This window comes from Myotis lucifugus, unplaced genomic scaffold (assembly GCF_000147115.1).
Source record: "Myotis lucifugus unplaced genomic scaffold, Myoluc2.0 scaffold_2, whole genome shotgun sequence".
NCBI classification, from domain to species: Eukaryota; Metazoa; Chordata; class Mammalia; order Chiroptera; family Vespertilionidae; genus Myotis; species Myotis lucifugus.
Genome location: NW_005871050.1, coordinates 17,083,066 through 17,108,389, shown reverse-complemented (window position 1 = coordinate 17,108,389; position 25,324 = coordinate 17,083,066). Strand labels below are relative to the sequence as shown.

The window sequence follows — 25,324 nt, the reverse complement described above, 5'->3', positions numbered from 1 at the left end:
GGGCAGGAGACTCTCACACCACTGCCTTTCTCACATGGTGCACTGTGCTCTGGTTATTTCTAGCTGCCTCTTGCCACCACTGGGCCATGGTTCAAGGATAAGGACTTGTTTGAGTCCTTGACACCCCCCCCCCGCCCCCCCGCCAGGGTCTGGCACTGTCAGTGATTAGTAAATGTTTGCTAAATGAGTAAATAAATGAGAAAAAATTTACGGGGGGTGGGGAGTGTGGTTTACTGAGTTGGGCTGGCAAGGCAAGTAGAACAAAAGAGGGAGGTGCTGACATGAAAACAGCCTTAAGAGGGCTGGCAACAGGCCCTAGGCTGGGTAAGCAGACAAGTGATGCCAACTTACGAATGATGGGTTTCAGAGCATCGCTTCTCCTAGGACCAGCTCCTCTAACTTCTGCCACCAAGAGGGTCTGCATTTCACTAATGACCTCAATACTTCCAAATGCAGTGGACACCAGATTTCTTATTTTCCTTAGCCTGTGGCATCAGACATTGCCTGCCGTTCTCCTTAAAATTTTCCCTTCCCTTCTTTTAGTACTCTCTCCCCCAGGTGAGGACCATTCTCTTTGTCATCTTTGATGGGTCTTCTTTTTCTTTTTATTAATCTTCACTTGAGGATATTTTCCCATTGATTTTTAGAGAGAGTGGAAGGGAGAGGTTAGAGACAGAGAGAGAGAAACATGGATATGAGAGAGACACAATGATTGGTTGCCTCCCATACCCACCCAGTCCAGGCCTACAACCAAGGTTCTGCCCTTGACCAGAATCAAACTTGGGACCCTTCAGTCTGCAGGCCGATGCTCTATCCACTGAGCCAAACCGGCCAGGGGTTGATGGCTCTTCTTTACCTGCCTCTTGGGATACTGGTTTCTAAAAGCTGAGGAAAACACAAAGCAGTGACTTATTAAGTAAAGATAAACTGACACCATGTTAGGAGGAACTAGCAGGATGAAAATTAAGCAACAGTTCAAGGATGTTATCCAAACATTTTGGTTCTTATGGAATAAGAGGGAACCATGATTTGATTTTCTTGGTGGTTAAAGTAAAGGCAGAGGTTAGTGAAGGTAGAAACGAATATCATTCCTCCCCTTTCAGAATTTGCAAGAGGTTAATTCAGTATCAAATTTAATTTTTGAAAACGAATAGCTATTTAGTAAAAGTTAATAAACACACTTAGCTTCATACTTGAGTGATGTTGATATTTATTGACACCAATGCAAAACAAGCTAAGACTGAAAGTTGTTATTTAAACAGGAACAAATATTGGTGCAGTTTCCTTCCTGGACAGGTCATGCACTTAGATCATGAGACCTAAGATAAAACAAAGACTGGATTGTCAAGAACCAACAAGGGTTAAATTTTACTTCTTAATATAAAAATTGCTAGAGGCCAAAGGAGATGTTTAATAATATTCTTTCCACTAACATCACATAAGCACACAAAAATCTAAAACTAATCCTAAAATTTTAGGACACAGGATATAGACATGACATGACTATCTAAATTTTGCATACGCAAACACTTGTTATAAACTTCACTGTAATTGTACTACAATTACATGCTTGTTGCTTCTACACTACACGAAGTCAACAGGTATCACCAACAATGAATGTAACTAGATCTAAACAAGACTTTAAACAAGACTTCAAAAAGACTCTGCTCCACTAAATTAAGAAAATTCAATTCAGGAGTAACAAAATCTTTTGATTTTAAAGCCGGCTCCCTTCTTCTCATGTCATACCTAATTAAGTTCTCACTTGACATTTCCCACCTGCAAATTGCAATGCATGTCCTCTCTCTGATCTTTGTCTGACACTTTAATTTGTAGGAATTGCAAAAAAATGAAATCGTACTTCCAGTCTGTACCCGCAATCAGGTTCCTGCTTTGACGCAAAATACACTCCTCTGCAGTGTACCCCACCAGCTCAGCGACCCCCTTTCTCTCTCTATTCCTTTGCCCGGAGGCACTTCTGGATTGCTTAATACATGCTCTTTGACTGCCTACACAGTCAGGAGGACATGTATGGCCATTTGGACTTATCACTCCTCTCCGCCTTCTTTTCTATGGCTAATACCACTTTCCTGCTTTTTTTCTATTGCTGAATCTCCAGACTTGGTGCCGTCATCAGGGGGACAGAGTCGATTTCGGCTTCGAGCACCTGGTTGGTAAAGCTGCATTGCTGGGCGATCCTAAAGTAAAATGAAATGTTAAAACATTGTTACTTAGTGTTTACAGGGGATTTTCAATCATAGGTTATGTATTGATATGTACCAGAACCAACTCATACAAGGCCAAAAATGTGAGGGCACTATACATGACAGCAAGTATTGGTGGTTAATTTGCTTCTAACAGCCTGCTTCCTTTCCCCGATCTCCAAAGAAAAGCAACCATTTTATAAGTATTATTTTATACGCCTAGGGTAAGTTTTCAATAAAGCTATTGTCTAATTTTCTTAACGATTTCAAGAGTAACTGAATTAGCTAGATTTTTTTTTTTTTTTTTTTTTTAGAAAAACCACAGCCATTGCCTACCTCTCTTCCCTATCGGTAAATCGACTTTTATTTTTTTTAATATTTTTTATTAATTTCAGAGAGAAAGAGAGGGAGATAGAAACATTAATGATGAGAGAGAATCATTGATTGGCTGCCTCTTGCACACCCCACACTGGGGATCAAACCCACAACCCGGGCATGTGCCCTGACTGGGAATCAAACCTCCTGGTTCATAGGTCGATGCTCAACCACTGAGCCTTACACTATTGATTAGTTGTTTTTCCAACTGTTTATCTTGAGAAATTTTAAATCTATAGCAATGTTGTAAAACTTAAACAATGAATACTAATACCTTTCTTCTAGATTTACAATTTTAACACTTTGTCACACATGCTTTTTCTCTCTAGTATGTGAACACACCTATATACACATTGAACAAGGATATCCTTTTACACAACAATACAACTGCTATTGATCAATCATAGCATCACACTAAAAGGACACCCAGATATTATATGCTTCCTGATATGATGCATAGGAAGTACACAACACTATCTATTAAGTGTTCTTGCCAAAAATTGCAGCCTCATATGTTCAGGCCTCTAGGTGAAGGCATGCCTGTTTTTGTGAATAAAATGTGATTGGCACATAGCCACGCTCATTCTTTTACATATGTCTATGCTTACAGAGCTTAGTGGTTGTGACAGAGACCATATGGCCCACAAAGCTGAAAATATTTACAATCTGGCCCTTTATAGAAAACATTTGCTGACCCCTGCCCTAGATATGACCATCAGTTTTCAAGGAAACAAACATTAAGGAACATGTTAAATGATACCACAGGAATGTAATTAGCCAATCTGGACCATTAGAAGCTCTACAGAACAAACTGGTTTCTGCAACAAATAAATGGAAAACAAAAGGAGGGGGATTGTTTAGATTAGAAGAGATTTAAGGGGAGATATCAAGCAAATACAATTTGTGGACCTTGTTTAGAGCCTATAAAAAAGATATGAATGAGACAATTGGGAAAATCTGAACACTGAGCAGGTAGGATGTTAAGGAATTATTATTAGGTTTTTTTAATGTGAAAATGCTATTTGGGTTATATTAAGAAAAAGACTTGATCTCTAATATTGATGAATGTAAAGAAGAAATTGTATGTCTTGGATTTGCTTGAAAACAATCCAGTAGAATGGGTAGGGAGGGAGTAGAGTCAAAAGGAGGTTGGCTTCCAGTTGATAATTATTGAAGCTGAGTGATGGGTACACTGTATTATTCTGTTCTACTTTTATGGATGTTTGAAATTTCTACAGTAAGTTAATAGAAGGACCCAAACAATACTGAAAAAGCTGCAGAGTTAAAGTTCCTATAATAAAAATGTCTATAATAGAATTTCCTTTAAAAGTTCTATAATAAACAATGAGCTAGCCCTTTTAGGAAAAGAAAAAATAAGTGTAACAAAAGGAGCACCTTGTTTCTAATGCGATCTCTCTTAACCACTTCCTCTTTCTTTTCCGTTTTTTCTAAGCTGGCTAGTGATTCTGTACTTTCAGTCTTCTTTCCTTTATCCCGAAGTGCTTCTTTCTCTTTTTTAATTTCTTCTTCCTTTCTTTTAAAAGCCTTCTCTTTCTCATAGCGCTCCCTCTGCCTCCGGCGTTCTTCTTCTTGACGCTTTAGTCTCTCTCTTTCCCGAAGAATGCGCTCTTGATCGCGTTCATAATCCCGTTCCCTCTCCCGGTAGTCTCTGCCACTCTCATCTTCGGGTCTGCATGAAAAAACAAATCTGAGAATGTAACCACAAAGATCCTCCGATCACAATGCAGGAACACTCTGATTCTAACTTGGCCACTGCAATGAGGCTGCACTTTTGGAGCAGAGTAAAAAAAAAAAAAAATACGAGCATTTTGAAAAACAGTAACAGCCCTAACCAGTTTGACTCAGTGGATAGAGCATTGATCCATGGACTGACAGGTCCGAGGTTCCATTCTGGTCAAGGACATGTATCTAGGTTGCAGGCTCTATCCCAGGGTCTTGTTGGGGCACACGCACATGCAGGAGGCAACCAATCAATGTATTTCTCTCACATTGATGTTTCCCTCTCCCTCCCTTCCACTCTTTCTAAAAATCAATGGAAAAACATCCTTGGGTGAGGATTAACAAAAAAAGAAAAACAGTAACAAAAAACAAAACAAAAGTCATCCACCCAGATCAAGATATTAGAATATTTAAAACCTTTCCTCCTCATTCCTCTGCCCCTGTTAAAACAGCTTATTTAATTCAGGTATAAGTCAAGGACATAGCAATAAAACTAGCGTCAAGAAATACGTTGAAAACAAATGTACTAAAGAGCCCTTGCCTACTGACCTCTTAGGCTTTTCATCTTTAAATTCGCCATCACAACGTTTGGGCAATGTACAACTTTGCCCACTGGCTCTTTCATCACTCAGATTCTCTTTGTCCAATTTCTTGGCTTTTTCTCTTTTGTCCAATTCTTTTTCATCCCCCTTTTCTGGCTTCTTGAGCAGCTTTAAAGAGAACAAATTTAATTTGAAGGGTGGGACACTGTCTTCTAAGCCTATCAAAGAAAACAATATACTAAATATTTTAAATTTTGACTAGAAAAGGCCCCTTTTTTCTGCAGATACTTAAACTTTCAGGTGAACAATAGTGCACAAGAGCAGTAATTTACTAAAAGGTTGTTATTAATATGAAAGTGTTATCCACTCAAATGACGTGGTTTAATTGCTTGTGGCAATAGGATCAAGACTCCTTTGGCTTTAAATGGGTCAACTTTTAAGTGAACCAATGCACACGTCCAAGTATGCCTTTTATAGCAAAGCAGCATGTCAATACAACTTGATGGGAAAATATGCCACAAATTCAAAATGCTAGGTAGATCATTACTATTGGGAGTATTTTTATGTATTACTTGGAATGACAAATATCTTGGTCACCAAAGGAGCGATCTATTGTGAGAATAATTTTGCCTTGAGCCTGAGAGTAACTTACTTATATAATGGTACAATCATATTATCATTAGAGATGAATAGTAAGAATTATTTGGCATTGGATTTAAAAATCCAAATACCTCATACAACAGCACAGTGAAGTTCCATCTCTACTAAGTAGGAACTCTGTACGTCGTCATGTGTATGAGAGGATGTAATTCTAAAATAAAAGTGTTTCATATAGACCAAATTTCTAACAATTTTTTTTCATACCACTGCTACAAATCTCTAGAATACCCCCAAGTGTTGGATATTCAGAGAGACTCTTAGGCAAAATGGAAGAATTTCAAGTCTCAGGGTGAAGGCATCATACAGGTTACCAAGCAAAAGGCCAAGCACCAAAAGATTTAAGCATGAAGTATTTCAGCACAGTCAGCCACTGCAAATGGTGAGTCCAAACTGGACACTAAGAAGGCATTACTGTAATGTGAGGATACCATGTACAGGTTTCATTGGAGGTGTTCTTATTTCTCTAATGAACATCTTTGTTGGGAAGCCAAGATGTTCATTACTCTAATAAGAACATTAATGGGTGTCTCTAGCATGGATGGCTCTACCTTCTGCCTTGCTGGTAGTTAGTAATAGCAAGTCAAGTCACTTGTGGTATGGCAGACATTGCTACAAAGAATTAAGATGGGAACTTTCCCACACTGTGGCCAAGCCCCTTATCAACAATAATGAGCCCAATAGAGCCTCAGGGAACCACATAAACTGCTGAATTTTGAGGAGGTAAAAGGAGACCCTGCCACCTCCACAGACTCTGAGATTTTTTTCTAACTTTCTCTGAAGTACTTAGTACTTCCCCAAGAAGTTCACTGGAGCAAGGGCTGTCCAAGCCATGCCCTGAGAAGGGAAGGTGCAAGGCCGGGATCTTTCTACAGGTTTTCCTCTTCCTGTATGCAATGTGTTAATCAGAATCAGCTGCTCATAGATTCCCAGGGAGAGGCAAGAAGGTAACATGGGAATCATGTGAGAGGGGAAAGCACGTAATGCAGGATATTATCTGTAGTACTTGCACAAGGCAGTTATGAGAGGCAGCTAAAAAAGAGAAAGAGCTATTTAGGCATGGTTGTCCTCTGGCTGTATATTGTTGAAGCTTCTGGGGACAGAGCAGAGCATCAGGAAGTCAGATGGGCTTCCTTTTAAAGTAGGAATTTAAAATAGCTTGCTTTTAAGAAGACTCATCAGTCTGAAGGGGTTTTCTACAGGTATCACTACCACCACCACCAAAAGGATTTATTAACTAAGACCTGTGTGTGTGTGACATGATACTAGGTGTTCTGTATCATGTACTTGGTCCTTACATTTTTCTGATTCACAGCTTGTAACAGAAACCTGTGTACCTGAAGACAGTGGAAAACAAACAGATGAGGCAACTTCATGTATCAAATATGAAGGAAAAGCTGAATAAAAACCATAATTCATGCCAGCCAGCCCTATTTTATGAAGAATTGACAGAATAATCATCTAAAAATTGAACATTTTAAATGATAAAAATAACACAGATCTGCCCTGAAGAAATAGCATGTAAACTACTTAGTCCTTTTAAATTATCTTAAAATTAAAAAATCATACTATTAGTATTATATAAAGATTTCAATTGGTTCACTTGCCCCCCCCCAACCAAAAAGGACAAAAACAAAACTGAACACCTATATTTACACCACACAAGATGCATGCATATTTATAAAGTAGATACATGCAATTTTCAGTAACATGCAGTCAATTTAAGTTATTTTCATACCTTAATCTTTGGTTCTTCCTTTAATTTGTCCCTTTCTGGAACTCTTTCTATCTTCTTTAGCTTTTCTATATCTTTCCTTTTTCGTTTCTCTTCTTCTTTCCATTTCCTCCTCTCTTCTTCTCTTTGTCTTTTTCTTTCTATTTCTCGCCGCCTTCTTTCTTCTCTTTTCTCTTCTCTCATTCTCTAGAAAGAAAGATCGACACACACCTTCAAACAAGATAATCATCACCAAAATTTAAATCAATCCCAAAGGCATGGCGGGCACCCACTAAACTGGATCATCTTTCCTTCCTACTTTCTACCTCCTTAACCCCCTCCCCACCCCATTCAGTATATGAGAATGAAGTCCAGGACTTGCTAGTATCAGTCTCCCACCGCTGCCTTGCTGTATTTCAGAAAAATCAAGAGAGTGTCTCCTGAACAAGCTAAGGGCTCTCTGGGTTTGCAGAATGATTCTTTGATCCAGCAACCAAAGAGAAGGAGGGGGCCACTAAGCCAAATCTCTAAAGAATAATGTTAAGAAAAAGCAGCTGTTTCTCCTAGGGGATCCCAATGCTCTTAAAATGTTTAACAGAATGTGAACCAATGAAAAAAAAAGTATTGAGAAAACTATAAAAACAGAGGTTTACCTGCTTGTTTTTCAGGAAGCTCAATAGTGGGGTTGTCTTTTTAGCTACATAAATGTAAACAGATTATTAATAATACTTATCCACCCCTAGAAAGGATTCCATTTTCTGACATTCCCTGCCAACCACCCAAGGTGGGAAAAACTATACCCCTTAAACAGACAGTTCACAACTATATTATCAGAAAATTTTTTTACAGTATTCCAATTCTGCAAATTTAAAATACCTTTTAAAAATTAAAGAAGTACAAAATAAAACAATAAACTGTTCTATAGATGGGAGTACAAATTTGTCCCACTGGGAATATATACGTGTCCATTAATAAAAACCAACTTTTAGAAGAATATTTAATTCATTTTTTAGTATTCTGAACAATGCTATCTAATCTTGTAGCTAGCTTTTGAAAACATACTTCCTTTGGATAAAGTCTTCGGAGTGGACATCCTGGGTCAGAGGCTATGCTTATGTTTAGAGTTGATACAGTAGTGACAGCTTACTGCTAGAACCAACATCCAAGCCAGAATTTCTCAAGAGGTTTTCAGTTTTGTAGTAACTAAATCCATTTTTTATATTTCTTTTGATCAATATTAGCTTCTTATTACTAGAAAACATCAGCTGATCTTCAAATGCTTACCAACATCTAAAGGTACCATGAGTCTTCAAACATTTTATACTTATGTTACATTTGTGTGGCACTAAATAGGTCACAGAGTTTTCCCCATCTAATCAGAGCAATCGCATAATCCTGTGACACAGGTATTATCCTCTGCTTATTGCAGTAAAAGAAACAGAGTCTCAGAGAAGTTAGTGCTTTCCCCATGACCATACAGCTATCAAGTGACAGAAGTGGAAGTCAGACAGGTCTTCTGATGAAAAAGCTATTGACCTTAATTCCTTTTGTGTCCACTTACCTATTAGTTCTCTATTTTTAGCTTCTATTTCCTCTAGCAGTGTCTCTGGAGTAGATGTCATTTTCTCATTATCAGCAGCATAACTTTCCAAAAATTTTCTATATTCTGGATCTACATAATTGTTTAAGGAAACAGAGAATATAGTAGAGTTTAAACAAACAGGAAATTATTATCTAGGATTTTATCAAAGAAGACTAATTTTCTACTTCATGGAAGATTGAAAATAAACCTATACCCACAAGATAAACTATTTACAGCTTTCTTGGTTACTCTCAGAACTCCTATTAGAGATACCCACAAAGGGAGTATGCTGTAACGTGGGGTCAGGGAAAATGAGATAGCAGAGATTATAATAGAAACTTCAGGGATGATAAATAGTTTGCTTTTGAAAGTCACTGCTCCTACTAATCCAGAGTCACACTTGTGAAAGAAATGCTATGTGTATATAGTTACAGTATATATTTATTATGCATACAGAATGTAAGCAATTCCTGTATGGGTAATCCTCACTTTAAGTAAACTCAACATATGAAAATCAGATGTTCCAAAAAGACACAAAAGGGGGATGTCATGGATGGCACTGGAGGTGATGGTAATTCCTGGAGTTCTTTCCTAGATGCCTCTGACATCAGACAGGGTAACACATCTGAGTTATCATACTTCTTGTATTTGGAGTTTCTATGCAGTGTGGACCATATCACTTGATCTAGTCTCCCAGGTCTGAATCTATCATATAATCAATAAGCAGCTGCATGTTGAGTCTTTTCTGTGTTCTTTACAAAATGGTTATTATAGTAGTAAATAATGGAAATCAAACTAGATGGTTCTAAAATATCAATCTGATAGAAAATATTGCAGCTAAGCCATTATCCAATATAAGTTACAGAGATCTCAAAATCTGGGTCCAGTTTACCATATGTGGCAATTATTCCAGTTTTTTAGTTCCTCTCTTTTGGCTCAGTGTAACTACTGTGTGTGTAGTTAACTTCATATTCAAAGCCAAGAAAATAGGACTCACCACTTTGGTTACTTCATATTAAGTTACTTGAATACATTAAGTTTTCCAGTAGAGCTCTCAATAATAAATCTTCCTCTTTATAAAAATGGAAACCCAAAAGTTTGATAATCATAATAGTGGTAAAAAGCCTCAAGTAGTTGTTGTACTACTCAATCGTGGAGTAATGAAATGCCACTAGCCAAAGAGAGTGAAAACTCTATAGGAAACCTACCTCCATTTTAACAGTTAAGCAAAGCTTTCATCAATGAATTATATTTCATATTAACTTTATCCCATATGTTCTATTATTTAAAAGCTTGGAGTCCAATTAATTCTCACAAAGGTAATATTTTTTAAAAGCCTATGGCATTAGCATTACAAAACTAGAGCTATACTGTACCATCATCGATAGTCCCAACTTTAGTATCTCTTTTCTTAGTCTTCTTTTTTGCAGCTTTTTGAAAAGGAGCAAACTCTACTATTGCAGGATATTCCTGACCTGTTTAGAAAAAAAAAAATCACACTTGTTATATAACAAAGAAAATATCAAGTGGATAAAAGAGAGTCAGCCCACTGCTCTCTAGGCTTTTCTTCTTTTTTGGAGGGAGGGGCTTTGTCTATATTTTTTATTAAACATTTTTAATGTTGACATTATTATAGGTTTCCCTCCTATTTCCCCTTTGCCTAGGCTTCCTTTGATGGCAGTCATCTGAGAAGTGTCTCCAAATGGGCATCAATCACACTGGCCCAACTACAGTCAACATGCCAAAGGGCTTTGTCTGTATTTTTATTAAAAACTCTTAATGTTGACATTATTGTAGGTTTCCCCCCTATTTCCCCTTTGCCTAGCTTCCTTTGGCAGTCATCTGAGAAGTGTCTCCAAATGGGCATCAGTCACACTGGCCCAACTAAAGTCAACTCTACCAAACGAGCCCCTAATGGAAAAAATGAAATGAATAAAACGTTCATTTAAATTCTACTTATAAAGTGTGATATTTTGATATGTGGGGGGAAATAAGCTGATTTTCATTTAAAAGCACATCATAAATCTCTAGAATAAGCAAATCTATAGAGAAAAATAAGATTAGTGGTTGCCGAGAGCAGGGGAGAGTGGTGGGGAGAACAGGGAGTATCAGCTATTGGGTATGGGGTTTCTCTTTAGAGTGATGAGCATGTTCCAAAATTAGATTATGGTGATAGCTTCACAACTTTGTGAATACACTAAAAACATTTTTAAAAATAAATTTTAGTTTTTTTATTGATTTGAGAGACATCGATTTGTTGTTCCACTTATTTGTGCATTCATTGGTTGATCCTTTTTTTAAAATATGTTTTTATTGATTTCAGAGAGAGGGAGAGGGAGAGATAGAAACATCAATGATGACAGAATCATTGATCAGCTGCCTCCTGCACGCCCCTCTACTGGGGATCGAGCCCGCAACCGGGACATGTGCCCTGACAGGGAATCCAACGGGGACTTCCTGGTTCATAGGTCAATGCTCAACCACTGAACCACACCAGCCAAGCATTGGTTGATTCTTATATATGTCCTCACCAGGGATAAAACCCAATACCTTGGCATATTGGGATAATGCTCTAACCAACTGAGCTACCTGGCACTAAAAAACGTTGTTTTAAAAAATATATATTTTTATTGATTTCAAAGAGGAAGGGAAAGGAAGAGAGATAGAAACACAAATGATGAGAGAGAATCATTGATTGGCTGCCTCCTGCACGCCCCGCACAGGGGATTGAGCCAGTAACCCGGGCATGTGCCGTGACCAGAAATCGAACCGTGACCTGGTTCATAGGTGGACACTCAACCACTGAATCACACTGGCCAGGCTAAAAAACATTTTTAAAGGGTGAATTTTGTGGTATGTTATTTAAAAAATACACCAGGGCAACAAAAGCAAGGCAACAAAAGAAAAAAATCGATAAACTGGATATCAAAATTAAAAACTGCATTTAAGAACACAGTCAACATAGTAGAAAAGCAACCTATAAAACAGAAAATATCTGCAAATCATACATCTGATAAGGAGTCAATATACAGAACATACAAAGAACTCATACAACTCAACAACAAAAAACCCACAATCCGCCCTAGCCGGTTTGGCTCAGTGGATAGAGCATCAGCCTAGGGGTTGCGGGCTCGATCCCCAGTAGGGGGCGTACAGGAGACAGCCAATCAATGATTCTCATCATTGATGTTTCTATCTCTCTCTCTCCCTTCCTCTCTGAAATCAATAAAAATATATTTAAAAAACAAAACAAAAAAACCCACAATCCAATTTTTAAAAGTTCAAAGGACTTGAATAGACATTTGTCCAAAGATGATATACAAAAGGCCAAAAAACATGAAAAGATGCTCATATGCTCAAGAATATGAAAATGTTAAACTATTAACTCATTAATCATTAGGGAAACGCAAATCAAAACCACAATAAGCTATCACCTCACATACATTAGAATGGTTACTATTAAAGGAAAAACACCCCACAGAAAATAGTAAGTGTTGGTGAGAATGTGGAGACAGAATGCTTGTGCTTTACTGGTGGGAATGTAAAATGGTGTAACTTCTATGGAAAACAATATGATGATTCCTAAAAAAAATTTTAAATAGAATTACCATATGACCTAACAATTCCACTTTTGGGTATACAGTGGGGCCTTAACTTACGAGTGTCCCGACTAACGAGTTTTTCGAGATATGAGCCGTGTCTCAGCCTATTTTTTGCTTTGAGTTGCGAGCTAAAATTCGGGTTACGAGCCAGCTTCAGATACCCCACCGCTAGTTGGCGCAGCGAACGTCACAGTGAACGCCACAACATCAGCCCAGCATCACGTGTCTCACTCGTTCACTTCTTGATTTGACATACCAGTAATTTGAGTTACGAGCTTTGTCACGGAACGAATTAAACTCGTAAGTCAAGGCCCCACTGTATATTCAAAAGAAGTGAAAGCAGAGACTTGAACAGATTATCTGTACACCCACATTCACAGAAGCATTATTCACAATAGCCAAGAGTTCAGGGAAGCATCCATGTTATATATTTTAAAGACTGAATAATATTCCATTGTATGTATATACTACATTTTGTTTATCCATTCATCTTTCAAGGGATATTTGATGAATGGATAAACAAAATGTTATATATATATATATATATATATAGATAGATAGATATATACACACACACACACACACACACACACATACACACAATGGAATATTATTCGGCCTTAAAAAGAAAATTCCAACATATGCTACAACATGGATAAACCACAAGAAATATGATTCCACTTGTATGTGGTACCTAGAATGGTCAACTTCATAGAGATAGAATGGTATTTGCCAGGGATTGTGGGGTGGGGAACATGGGGAGTAGTTTTTTAATCAGTATAGAGTTTCAGTCTTGAAAAATGAAGTTCTAAAGATTGGGTGCCCAACAATGTGAATGTCAACACAACTGAACTGTACACTTAAAAAATGGTTAAGACTGCAAGTTTTTAAAATATCATTTATTTTTTATAATATATTTTTATTGATTTCAGAGAGGAAGGGAGAGGGAGAGAGATAAAAGCATCAGTGATGAGAATCATTGATCGGCTGCCTCCTGCACGCCCCCTACTGGGGATCGAGCCCGTAACCCAGGCATGTGTCCTTGACCAGAATCGAACCTGGAACCCTTTGGTCCGCAGGCCGACACTCTCACTGAGCAAAACCAGCTAGGGCTGCAAATTTTAGTATTGTGTATTTTACCACAATTTTTAAGAATGCAAACAAAAATAAAGGAATGAGCTAATGATACATGCTATAACAAGGATGAACCTTGAAAACATGCTAAGTAAAAGAAGCCAGTCACAAATCCTGGTGAATGCAGAATCAGATTAGCTTAATAACTGATATATGTGAAATGCCTAAAATAGGGTAAACCATAGGTAGAATAGTGATTGCCAGGAGTGGGAGGGGAAAACGGGAGATGAATGCTAATGGGTATAGGATACTTTTTGGAGTGATAAAAACATTCTGTATTTACATAGACGTGATGGTTGCACAACTTTGTGAATATACTAAAACACTGAATTTTATGGTATGTGAGTTATAACTCAATTAAAAAAAAACACAAATGTTGCCCTAGCCGGTTTGGCTCAGTGGATAGAGCATCAGCCTGTGGACTGAAGGGTCCAGGTTCAATTCCAGTCAAGGGCACATGTCCAGGTTGTGGGCTTGATCCCTAGTAGGGGGTGTGCAGGAGGCAGCTGATCAATGATTCTCTCTCATCACTGATGTTCCTATCTCTCTCTCCCTTTTCCTTCCTTCCTCTCTGAAATAAATAAAATATATTTAAAACAAAAAACAAGTGCCCTGGCAGGTATGATTTAGTTGGTTGAGTGTGGTCCTATGCACCAAAAGATCACTGGTCAGGGTGCATGCAGGAGGCAACTGATCGATATTTCTCTCTCTCCCTCTACCTTCCTCTGTGTAAAAAAAAAATAAATAAATAAAACATTTTTTTAAAAAAACAAGTAACTACTGGAAAAAAATATACCAGGTCCCTGCTATAGAATAATATCACACAAAGTATAAAGATCATTGACATGTAGACATAAGCCAGCATAAAATATCTAGAATTGACCAGAAGGTATCACAAAGCAGTCATGGAGGAAACATGACTTTGGAAATCCTGGTGAATGCAGAATCAGATTAGCTTAATAACTGATATATATGAAAAGGAATAGATAAACCAGACTGAAAAAAAACAAAACAGAAGTGATTCCAGACTATGGAGGGCCTTAACTACGAGGCTAAAGCGTTAACTTTTTCACAATTGTTCTTAAATCACTATTTTCAAAAAGATTAATTTCATGGCAATATAACAGACTGAATTATACAGAAATGGAAAACCCTACAAGTTTAGACAGTGGTTGTCCAAGCATTAGGTGACAAGGACATAAAGTATGAAAGTATTAGTAAGAATAGATGGACATGATGTTAAAAAATAAATTTAAAAGATTCCTCTCTCTCTAAAATCAATCAATAAATAAAAATTAGCCCTGGCTGGTTTGGCTCAGTGGATAGAGCATCAGCCTGCAGACTGAAGGGTCCCAGGTTCGATTCCAGTCAAGGGCACATGCTTGGGTTGCAGGCTCGATCCCCAGTAGGGGACGTGCAGGAGGCAGCCGATCGATGATTCTCTCTCATCATTGATGTTTCTATCTCTCTCTATCTCTCCCTTCCTCTCTCTGAAATCAATAAAAATAAAATAAAATAAATAAGTAAAAATTACAAAAGATTCATCACTTGTTTATATGTTAGGTATAAAAAAGAGAGGAAAAGATTAAATACAACTCAGATTTCCAGGCCAAGACACTAGGAAATCACTGCTATCTACTGGAATAAAGTTGGAGTAGAGAAGTAGCTAGTTTGTGGGGATTAATAAAGTTGGCCAGTGGCATTATTCCAACAAGTAATTATTGGCAGGAGAAGATTTGACTTTGGGTAGTGGGCACACAGTGCAATATACCACACCTGATCTTGTACCACCTCAAACCTATATGATCATATTAACCAATGTCACCCCAATAAATTTAATAAAAAAAGTAAAACAAACAAAAACCCACAAGTAACTATTGGCTTAAACGACTTGAATAAATAAATGCTGGTCCTTGAAGCAAGATGAGAAGTAAATGTTTAAAACTTGTCATACAAGTGTAAAGAGTCACTTATCCATATTACTGCTGAAACTAGTAAATAGTCAAAATAACAGATATTCTAATTTTAGGGCAAAAAAATTGTCAGAGGAGGAGAAAACAGGCAATTTCATTCAGTTGATCAAAGTATGAAATAACAGGTTAATAAAAACACCCTAGGGGTGAGAAAAGTCACATATTTATAAGATTGTAATAGGCTTATCAAATGTGTGAAACTCTTTAAATATTGCACATTTTATCACTCGGGATTTTAGAAAAACTATCAAAGCATTGAGAAAATACTGTGATACACACATTGTCTTAGACAAATGACAAAGAAACCTCTTGTTACTAGGACTCACCTTTATTGTCAAGGAATACATAACCATCAAAGCGATCCCTGAACAAAATAATGTCCTCTTGGTTTTTAAAGTTGATGTATGCTCTGGCATACATATGAGGATACAGACTGCAGAGAGGAAAGCAATTATGTAAATGTGCTTGCAGGTGTCTGGCTGAATTATAAGAATGGGTATATTAAAGAGACAGGCTCAAAAATCATATAGACATTAGTACGATAAAATGGAATGGAAGAAACCTTTTTCATTTACCCTCTCCTCCCCCCTCTTTGATTTATTTTACCTAGTATCATTAGAAAAAAACTCAAAATAATCATGCTCGGGCATAGGCTGAAGATGTTCCTGAAGCTGCTCCTTGGTCAAAGTGGGAGGTAATCTCCGAATTACCACCTTCAGAAATGAATAAGTAAAATAAAATTAGTACAAATCAATTTTCTGTCATACCTGAAAGAACCAATATCCCTGAAGAAAGCTGAGCTTTAAAAGAGATCACTTATAAAAACCCAGGAGAAAATATTCCTCTAATGCTAGGAATCAATCAAACATAATAGTAACTCGGTTTTAAAATTTTTCTTAGAAATGAGAACTGTCTGGATCAAGGAAAATATCAGGTTCTGTTAATCCGAAGCCCCGCAGTTTACTAGGTTTTCGTATCATTTTCCATCACGCATTTTTCAATAGATGTAGTGGTAAGAAATGAGTAGGCCAACGCTGGTCTTTTATGGGTGCCACGAGCTCTTGATTTACTAATATTTCCCTAACACATCCTAAAACAAAACCCTTTCTCATTCAGCATAAAGAATTGAAAGCTGAGGAATACCGAAAATTCCCTCATACCAAACAGGATGAACCCGATGTGGCCCCCAGACCATTAGTCCCAATACTCCCTCAACTCGCCTCCATTAATATTTCCATCACAAACTACGCCCACCTTTGATAACCCCATCGCTATTTAATAACCCCCCCATTAACGTTTTAATTCCTCATTCTCTTTATTATCACCCCTCCCATTATCATTTCACAGCCCTTCTCGTCTAGGAATTCCCCCCCTCCCCGCCCCGTTTCCTTCACTCCCACCCCGGGGCTTGGCCGAGAGCCTCCCCCCGCCCCATTTCGGTCCAGTGGATGAGACAGGGTGATGCGATTTTCACTCAGGTGAAGAAACAGAAAGGGAGACTGGGAGAAGAAGGCAGCCCCATTCCCAGGACGCGTCCCGCCCTCTCATGGGCCAACCGCCAGCCAGGCACCTTGCTCAGCGCCTCTTTCTTCTCCTTGTTGCGATCCTGCTTATCTTCCCCTTTGGTGCTGTCCCCCGAAGCCCCACTACCACTGCCTGTGGCCCCCGGGGGAGTCAAGAGGGTTACTCGCTTCTCCTTAGGCCTATAATCCTTCTCTTCCTTCATGGCTACGGCTTGGCTCCTCACAGTCGAAGCTCGGCCCGAATGCCCCTACCGGGCACCTACGACTCCTGGCCCACTGCCGTCAGAGCTCTGCCCAGTCTCGTCACAGCTCCGCCCCCAACAAGCTGCCCTAGTGATAAGACAGCCCCGCATTCCATTGGGCCTCTTCAGGATCTCGCGAGACTTCAAGGCGTTCTGCTTCCTCCGGTGAATAGATTTTAACACCTAGTCTTACGTTCCCGCCCGCCGATTCCCCGCATCACCCAATACCCTCTAGGCTAGGTCCAGACTCCCCTAGGGCCTCTCTCTACGGTACACCTTTTAGCAAATCCGCCATCTTGACTACAACGACTCTTCTGCGGACTACAAATCCCAGCATGCAAAGCAGTTAGATGCTTCTGGCTGGGAGTTATATCCCTATTTTTAAAAGTAATCCTCTCGTTTTTTTTTTGTTTGCTTTTGTTTTTAATATATTTTTACTGATTTCAGAGAGGAAGGAAGAGAGAGATAGAAACACCAGTGATCAGAATCACTGATCAACTGCTTCCTGCACACCCCACGCTGGGTATGGAGCCCCCAACCCGTGCTTGTGCCCTGACCAGGAATCCAGCCGTGAGCTACTGGTTCATAGGTCAGAGCTCAACCATTGAGCTACACCGGCTGGGCGATACTCTAATTTTGAAAGTTTAGTGTTTTGCAGATCAAAACATAGGTTCTGTGGGCTGTACTTGACTACCTGTTCCTCAGATAAACCTGATGTTATCCAAAGTTTACCTTACTAGGGAACTTGTGTTTTCTATCAATTCTGAGGGGAAATAGAGGTTGCCACCCAAAATGTGTCTTTTGGATGTTATTTTAAGCTGGTTATTATTAAGAAAAGAGGAAGAAGACATTCAAGACAAACTTTGGCTCAGTGGATAGAGCGTAGGCCTGCAGACTGAAGAAGGGTCCTGTGCTTGATTCCAGTCAAGGGCACATGCCCGGGTGGCCGGTTCGATGCCCAGTAGGGGGCGTGCAGCAGGCAGCCGATCAATGATTCTATTTCATTATTGATGTTTCTCTCTCCCTCTCCCTTACTCTCTGAAATCAATAAAACATATTTTTTAAAAAGAAAAGAGGAAGAACCTTTCACGATACCCCTAATTTCCTAAAAGAATTTAGAAAGCGGACTTGCTCCAAGAAGAGAGCTATCATCATAGTTACTATGAACTAGTGTGAGACAGGGAGGGACCTAGCAAATTCCTCTCTGTGTTCCATTGTTAAAGATGGCCAAGCAAACAGTTATTTAGCAAACATTTGCTTTTTCATCTGTATGTGAATTGCCTTCCTGACCTTTGAAATGTTGTTTGTTTCCTATTACAAAAATATGAACAGATTTCTTGTCAAATATTAAACAAGTATAGTAACACATTTTATAGATAATAGAAGTAAAGGAAAAGATTATACTTTCAGGGATCATTTCTATAGTTCGTTACTAGAGAAGTTTCTCTGATCGTGTAGAGCACCCGAAACCACCAGGAGGAGGCGCAGGTTCTCTCCTGAGCATGAAGCTGGCTCTTGGTGTTGCTTATGCAACTGCCACTTGCCATTGATGATCGTTCTTGTCTTCCTTTGGGAGGGCAAGAGGGAGAGGACGCAGTCTGAGTGGTTTCTTTAAGGTACAAATAAAGCTTTTTTAAAAAAAAGAAGTAAAGGAAGACAATTATAAAGAGGAATAATGAACTTACAGAAATTCAGATTTGAGGGTTTGGAACTATAAAACCCTAAATGAAAAAAAAAATCACAGAAGAATATATAAGAATAAAAGTTAAGATTAGAAATATTTCTTTTTTAAAAAAAATCCTCACCCAAGGGTATGCTTTTTATTGATTTTTTTTTTTGAGAGAGAGAGAGAGAGAGAGATAAACATTGATCAGTTCCCTCCAGGGATCAAACCTGCAACCTGGTTATGTGCCCTGACCAGAATAGAACCCATGACCTTTCAGTGCAGGGGAGGATGCTCAATCAACTGAGCCACACCAGCCAGGGCACGATAATTTACTCTTGTGCAAACTTCCTCATGCATCCTGGGCTTCTGTTTTCCTCTTCAATCTAATCTCTTCTGCTTTCTGTTTTCCCAACTCAGTTATTTAGGATCAAGTTTAATCATGTTTTAAACAAGATTATAGTTTATTTATTTCTGGTATAAATAAAGTCAGAAGGGCTCTTCTGTCATTCTTAACATGAGGCAACCTCCTAGTCCAAAATAGCTGCTTGAGCTCCAGCCATTTCATCAGCATTCCAGCCAATAGGAAGGAGGAAGTCACAAAGAGCATGCCCCCTCTTTTAAAGGATACACTTCCACTTATATCAATTGGCTAGCACTTAGTCTGAAGGGAGGCTGGGAAATTTTTTTTTCTAGATAGCCATCCGAGCTTCTTTTATTCAAGACAAAGGAGAAAGAGGGTAATAGGGGATAATGAACAGTTTTTATCTCAACTAATTTGTAAATCATTCTAGAGTGAGGATCTTGCTTTATACCTTTATAAAGTTCAGTGCTGACAAGGACCTCAGTAAAAATCTCTTAGTGCCCTAGCTGGTTTGGCTCAGTGGATAGAGCGTTGGCGTGCGGACTGAAGGGTCCCAGGTTTGATTCCGGCCAAGGGCACATGCCTGGGTTGCGGGCTCAATCCCCAGTAGGGGACCTGCTGGAGGTAGCCAATCAATGATTCTCATCATTGATGTTTCTCTCTCTCTCCCCTTCTCCCTTTCTCTCTGAAATCAATAAAGAAATATATTTTTTAAAAAAGATTATCACAGAAAGATGTGTGGGAGCCTCTAAAAAAATCTCTTCGTAATTATGGTTAATCTTTTCAGCAAACATTTATTTAGCACCTATTTTATGCCAAGGATTGTGTTGGGAGGCTGGTGGCTACAAAAATGAAATGAACACAGGAAACAAAGACTTCACCCAAAAAGTGTTGATCTAAGCAGGTATTTGAACCATTACAAAACTTGTCAGGAAGAGGAGGGGAAAGACATTCTAGGCCAGTGGTTCTCAACCTTCCTAATGCCGCGACCCTTTAATACAGTTCCTCATGTTGTGGTGACCCCCAACCATAAAATTATTTTCGTTGCTACTTCATAACTGTAATTTTGCTACTGTTATGAATCGTAATGTAAATATCTGATATGCAGGATGTATTTTCATTGTTACAAATTGAACATAATTAAAGCATAGTGATTAATCACAAAAACAATATGTAATTATATATGTGTTTTCTGATGGTCTTAGGCGACCCTGTGAAAGGGTCGTTCGACCCCCAAAGGGTTCGCGACCCACAGGTTGAGAACCGCTGTTCTAGGCAAAGGGAATAGTTTATAAAAATTATCAGAGGTATTAAACAGCATGTCATATTAGGAACTGTGGACCATCTGGTATACTTAGACCAGTTGTCTCAAGCAGGGGCAATTTTGCCCCCTAGAGAACATTTGACAAAGTTTGAGAATTTTTTTGGTTTTCACAACCAGATGAGTGCTACTGCCAACTAGTGGATAGAAGATAAATACTGCTAAAAATCTCCTCTCCCAAGGAATTATTGGGACAAAAACCACAATAGTATTGAGGCTAAGAAATCCTGCAGTATAGAGTGCAAAAGGGGTAGGAGTGGGAGGACTTAAGATATGAAGCCCGAGAAATCAGCTTGATCCTAAAGAAACTTGTTTTCCTGCTAAAAAAAAAAAAAGTGTACTTTATCCTGGCGATTGCGATGGGGAAATAATTAAAGAAAAATTTTAAAATAATTCTTTATTGTTGGAAGTATTACATATGTCCCCCTTTTTCCCCCATTGACCCCCTCCAGTCCACCCCCCCTCCCCAGACCCTCACTGTCCCATTGTCTGTGTCCATGGGCCATGCATATATGCATATAAGGTCCTTGGTTGATTACCTCCCATCCACCCACCCTCCACAACCTTCTCTCTGAAATTCCACACTAATTGAAGAAATTTTTTTTCAAAAAACATTTTAACACATTAAGCGCCATGTCAGTCACCGGTGACTGACACCATACTTTCCGTCCAGAAGACAAAACAGGCTGGGTGCTTATTATGGAAATGTTCAAGTATGCCTAAAAGTAGAGAGAACACTATAATGAATTCCCATCAAACAGGGACTCCGTTTCAATAATTATCAATATTTTTTTTTTGTAATCTTGAAAAGTGTGTTTATTTAAAACAGCACGACTCACCCGGACAGTGTGGCTTAGTGGTTGAGCGTTAACCTACGAACTAGGAGGTCATGGTTGGATTCCTCGTCAGGGCACAGGTCTGGGTTGAGGGCTCAATCCCAGTAGGGAATGTGCAGGAGGCAGTCAATCAATGATTATCATTGAAAGGAGTTTTAGGGGTAAAATAGGAGTTTTTAGGGGTGAGATAGGCAGGTTTAGGAAATTTTAGGAATTAAGGGGCCCATGGAAAAAGCACAGGGCTACAGAGCTGCAGGAGGTAGATTTCCATCGAATAAGGGAGCTGGGAGCTGCAGAAGGTGTACATTTACAGAATAAAGGGAAGGAAGCCCCTCATTCAGAGAGGGAAGAGGAAAGCCCAAAGGGAATAGGACAACAATAAGGGGGAAGAAGAGGAGAGCCTCAGGTACCTCACGTGAGGTTTGAGCTCTGAAGTTGCTATAGTGACCAAATCAGAGGGATAGTGACCAATCAGAGGGGATGTCAGGGCACAAAGAACTGCAGCCTATATAAACTATAGAAAAAAGGGACTTAATGGGATTCTCTACCCCTCCCACGTGGGAGTCTGTGCTTGTTTCTCAATAAATTTCCACCTTTTACTATACCACCTTTTGTCCGTGGTTTCATTCTTCGACTCCACCAGACAAGAATCTGGGAACCATCCTGCCCAGAGGAACACCACGCATTAAGGTCCAACTTTCCCGTATCATCATCATTGATATTTCTATCTCGCCCTCTCCCTTCTTCTCTCTCTAAAATCAATTAAAAATTTAAAAAAGCAAGACTTTTGGCATTGGAGTTTATTGATAAGGTTAGGTTATTGGACCAAAGTATTTCATTTTAGGAAACTAGTGAGCTTGAATGATTGTTAGCATTTAAGGAAAAGCAACTTTATTCTCTGGCAGAGGAAATTACATGTTATCTGGAAGCTGCATTCTCTTGTTAGCATTCACATCTTTAAATTTTTCTTCTTTTGACGGACAGATCCTGCCTCAAGTTTATTTGTGCAAATAGCACAGGAGGAAACTAACTCCATGCAGACAGCAGCCCAGGGGTCACACCAGTCCTTCCATCCTCACATTGGTAGACAGAGGCCTCTACTGTGGAGATTTCCTGGGGGAACCTTTGGGAGCCTGAGCCTGAGTGTCAGCCTGGGGCTTGTTTTGGGTCTTGGCCTTGGACTTCGGCCCACAGAGCTTGAAATCTCATGTCAGGTCTTTAAATGCCGCTCAGCATGGACACCTGCTGCCCTGACCCCTGCTCAGGTTCCATACTGACACATCCAGATGCCTCTTTGACAGCTCCTCTTAGAGATCTAATGGGCCTCTCAAACGTAGCATCTTCAAACTGAAGTCCTCCCGAGCTTCCTTCCAGTGTCCTTTTCGCCTCCATTCTTCCAGTTTGGGTGAAATCCTTTGCATTATCCTATCACCTCACTTTCCTCTCATACCATAACATGCAGTCTTTACAATGAGTTCTCCCCGCCCCGTTGCTGTGGCCCACATGGCCCTACATGATTGGGTCCTTCTCTATCTCACCAACTCCATCTCCTACCAACTTCATTCCCCACCATCCCCCCTCACGCTGCTCCACTACTCCCCAGTCCCACCTGCTTGTTTCTTGGTCACACCAAACACATTCCCCACCCCAGGGCCTTTGCACCTGCAGTTCCCTCTGCCTGGTGTTGTTACTTTCCCCATTCATTACCAAGGCCTGCTCCCTCCCTTCATTCAGTCCTGCTCAAAGACAGTGGGTCAAGAATGCATTGCCTGGCCACCCTTGTCTAACACCACCCTGTGCTCCCTCTCTGTTATCATCCCCTGCTTTATTTTTATCCCTTTGCTGTGCATGGATCTCTCCAACTAGAATGTAAGCTCCACGAGTTAAGGGATTTGTTTTTTTTTACTGCCGTCATCCTCACCGCCTAGCCGAGTGCATAGCACACATGTGTTGAGTCAAAGAGTGAATCAGTTTAATCATGTTGCTCTCCCAGCTAAGACTCTTACAGTGCTGCCTCACATCTCCGTGCCTTTGCCCATGCTATTCCCTCTGCTTGGAAGGCCCTTCCTCCCCCTAGCCTGCCCGGAAAACTCTTACTCATCCTTCAAGACCTGACCCAACTGTCGCCACCTTTGTGAAGCCCCTATGCCGCCAGGTAGAGTTAGCCAACGGTCCCTCTGTGACCCTGCAGCGTCCTGTACCTGCCTCCATTAATGCTGGGCTCTCATGTGGTTTTCCTGTCTGTCTTCTCCAGTGAACTGTGTGATCTTCCTGAGGACAGACACCGCGTCTTCTCATCCTGTTTCCCTAGGGCAGTGATGGCGAACCTCTGACACGCGTGTCAGAGGTGACACGCGAACTCATTTTTTTGGTTGATTTTCTTTGTTAAACGGCATTTAAATATATAAAATAAATATCAAAAATATAAGTCTTTGTTTTACTATGGTTGCAAATATCAAAAAATTTCTATATGTGACACGGCACCAGAGTTAAAGTTAGGGTTTTGCAAAATGCTGACACGCCAAGCTCAAAAGGTTCGCCATCACTGCCCTGGGGTCTAGTTGGGTGCCTGCACAGCCTTAGTATTTGGTAAAGGGTTGCTGACTGACTGAGTAAATGAACCGACAGATGAGGGAAGGAAGTAGAAAGGAGGGAAAGAGGGACCATCTCTTTGCCTGTAGATGTCCTCAGGGTCCCCCTCACTAGGGAAGCTCCCCTGTTCTCTAGACTGACCTCAACCCCTCGCCCCTTCATCCACACTTTCTAGAAAGAGGTGCTACCCTCTTGGCCACAATGACCTTAGTTTCCAAACTTCAAAATCAGCAACCATGATCTGACTAGATTTATCATGTGTTTTTAGAAATAACAAGAATGAATTTTTGAAATCTATCACATGTAGGCCCTGTGGCTGCTCAGGTTTCTGTTAGGGTGAATGTGACCAAGAATCAAAGCTTACGGATCTAATACATATTAACTAGAGGATATCTAGAAGCTACTGTACAGGCGAGTGCAGAGAAAACCCATCCACAATCCTACATCCTAGATCAGTGATGGCGAACCTTTTGAGCTCGGCGTGTCAGCATTTTGAAAAACCCTAACTAAACTCTGGTGCCGTGTCACATATAGAAATTTTTTGATATTTGCAACCATAGTAAAACAAAGACTTATATTTTTTATATTTATTTTATATATTTAAATGCCATTTAACAAAGAAAAATCAACCAAAAAAATGAGTTCGCGTGTCACCTCTGACATGTGTCCTAGATGCTAAACATTAATTTTTTTAAAAAAATTATTTTATTTATTTTAGAGAAAGGGAGAGAGAAAAGAGAGGAAAGAGAGAAAAGTGACAGTGAGGGAAAGAGAAACATTGATCAGTTGCCTCCGGTAGGCGCCTCGACTGGGGATTGAACCCACAATGTTTTGGTGTACTGGATAACGCTCCAACTAACTGAGTGGCCTGACCAGAGAAGACTTTTATATTTTTAACAGAAATCTCCATCTGTAAGGGTGTTTCCCTCACTGGACCAGGCCTTCCTTCACTATCAGTGGAAAAGGCATGGACTTAAATCTTCATAACAATCTTACTCTTGTTTATTGTGCTTTTTCTGGAAACCTTCGATAACTGTCTCCACCCCTAAAGTCTTTTGTCTTTGGGTGAAGGTGGTATTTATGGTGATGGCTTTATTTTGGTGAGAATTACTCAGTTTTCCTGGGTCTCTCCCATGTATGCATGTTACTAAACTTTTTTTTTCTCTTGCTAATGTCTCATGCCAATCTGTTTAGACCAGCCAGAAAAACCTTGAAAGGCAGAGTAAAATTTTTCTCTCCCAACAGTTTAGGCAAGTAAGC

General features: G+C 39.6%; 1 protein-coding gene and 1 non-coding gene across 5 annotated transcripts; one reads left to right on the top strand and one right to left on the bottom strand.

The window, feature by feature from the left end:
- Nucleotides 1–1,193: 1,193 nt before the first annotated feature.
- Nucleotides 1,194–17,370, bottom strand: UPF3B (UPF3B, regulator of nonsense mediated mRNA decay). Of its 4 annotated transcripts, XM_023758381.1 has the most exons (12): nt 17,094–17,326; nt 16,130–16,236; nt 15,850–15,956; nt 10,191–10,289; nt 8,794–8,904; nt 7,886–7,929; nt 7,257–7,439; nt 6,817–6,855; nt 4,869–5,029; nt 3,975–4,269; nt 2,091–2,198; nt 1,194–1,319 (listed from the first exon to the last, which is right to left on the bottom strand). In XM_023758381.1, the coding sequence occupies exons 1-12, from the start codon at nt 17,247–17,249 to the stop codon at nt 1,311–1,313; spliced, it is 1,419 nt and encodes a 472-aa protein (XP_023614149.1). In that variant the 5' UTR covers nt 17,250–17,326; the 3' UTR covers nt 1,194–1,310. The 4 variants fall into 4 exon arrangements, with proteins under 4 accessions (XP_023614149.1, XP_006082226.1, XP_006082227.1 ...); XM_006082164.3 differs by having other exon boundaries at nt 1,194–2,198; nt 17,094–17,370; XM_006082165.3 differs by lacking the exon at nt 6,817–6,855 and having other exon boundaries at nt 1,194–2,198; nt 17,094–17,370.
- Nucleotides 17,371–18,682: 1,312 nt separating this feature from the next.
- LOC111827194 lies at nt 18,683–18,895 on the top strand. Its single transcript, XR_002830697.1, has one exon. It is a non-coding gene; the product is annotated as a small nucleolar RNA U3 (small nucleolar RNA).
- The last annotated feature ends 6,429 nt before the right edge of the window (nt 18,896–25,324 follow it).

Excerpts from the sequence above, each read along its gene's own strand:
- UPF3B (XM_006082164.3), bottom strand. The coding sequence starts at position 17,249 with ATGAAGGAAGAGAAGGATTATAGGCCTAAGGAGAAGCGAGTAACCCTC. Across the intron at positions 8,905-10,190 it reads AGTTGGGACTATCGATGATG|ATCCAGAATATAGAAAATTT; the intron begins GTACAGTATAGC and ends ACAATTATGTAG. Across the intron at positions 2,199-3,974 it reads GAGATCGCATTAGAAACAAG|GATCGCCCAGCAATGCAGCT; the intron begins GTGCTCCTTTTG and ends ATTTTACTTTAG.